This window comes from Aptenodytes forsteri, unplaced genomic scaffold (assembly GCF_000699145.1).
Source record: "Aptenodytes forsteri isolate BGI_AS27 unplaced genomic scaffold, ASM69914v1 Scaffold290, whole genome shotgun sequence".
NCBI classification, from domain to species: domain Eukaryota; kingdom Metazoa; phylum Chordata; class Aves; order Sphenisciformes; family Spheniscidae; genus Aptenodytes; species Aptenodytes forsteri.
Window position 1 is genome coordinate 1,007,780 of NW_008795244.1, and position 572 is coordinate 1,008,351.

General features: G+C 50.5%; 1 protein-coding gene across 1 annotated transcript in view; it reads right to left on the reverse strand.

Annotated features, from left to right (window-relative positions):
- The window catches only part of WLS (wntless Wnt ligand secretion mediator), a 41,645-nt gene extending 41,130 nt beyond the window's left edge, over positions 1-515 (reverse strand). The window contains exon 1 of the mRNA XM_009278737.2: positions 410-515. Within this exon, the coding sequence (XP_009277012.1) occupies positions 410-515 (106 nt within the window). The remainder of the gene's footprint in view (positions 1-409) is intronic.
- Between the last annotated feature and the right edge of the window lie 57 nt (positions 516-572).

Sequence of the window (572 nt, forward strand, 5' to 3'; positions counted from 1 at the left end):
GGTTTTCTCCTGCGGTCGCGGTTCGGAGGCCGAGAAACGGGGAGGGGCAGAGGTACGACAAGAGTGGAGAAATAATTTTTTAAAAAATAAAAACTAAAAATATTTTTAAAAAAGCCAACTTTGCAATGCAAGGCTTCCCTGCGCGATCAGTCGCCATACTGAAGATTTTCCCCCTTCCTCTTTCTTTAAGTACAGACTGAAACCAGGCCAAAAAAACTTTTCTCTGCCCCTTCTTTTCTTGCAGGCACTAGAGTGAAATGTGCACAAAGAGGCCCAGGGAGCTGTGTTTTCTTAACTACAATAGCAGGGCTAATTAGATCATAGGAGCGAGTCAGCGATACTGTAACAAGTAGCTAAACAACACGAGCGAGGAGAGGAGGAAGAGAAAGTTTGCACCTTCAGCACTCACCGATCAGACCTCCCACCAGAAAGGCGATGACTTGGAAAACCAGCAAGATCCCCCCGACAATGCACAGCTTTTTGGTGCTCATGTTCTCGATGATGGCCCCAGCCATCTTCGCCCGGCGCTAGCCCCCCGCTCCCCAACCGGGGGCCGGGGAGGCGGCGCGGGG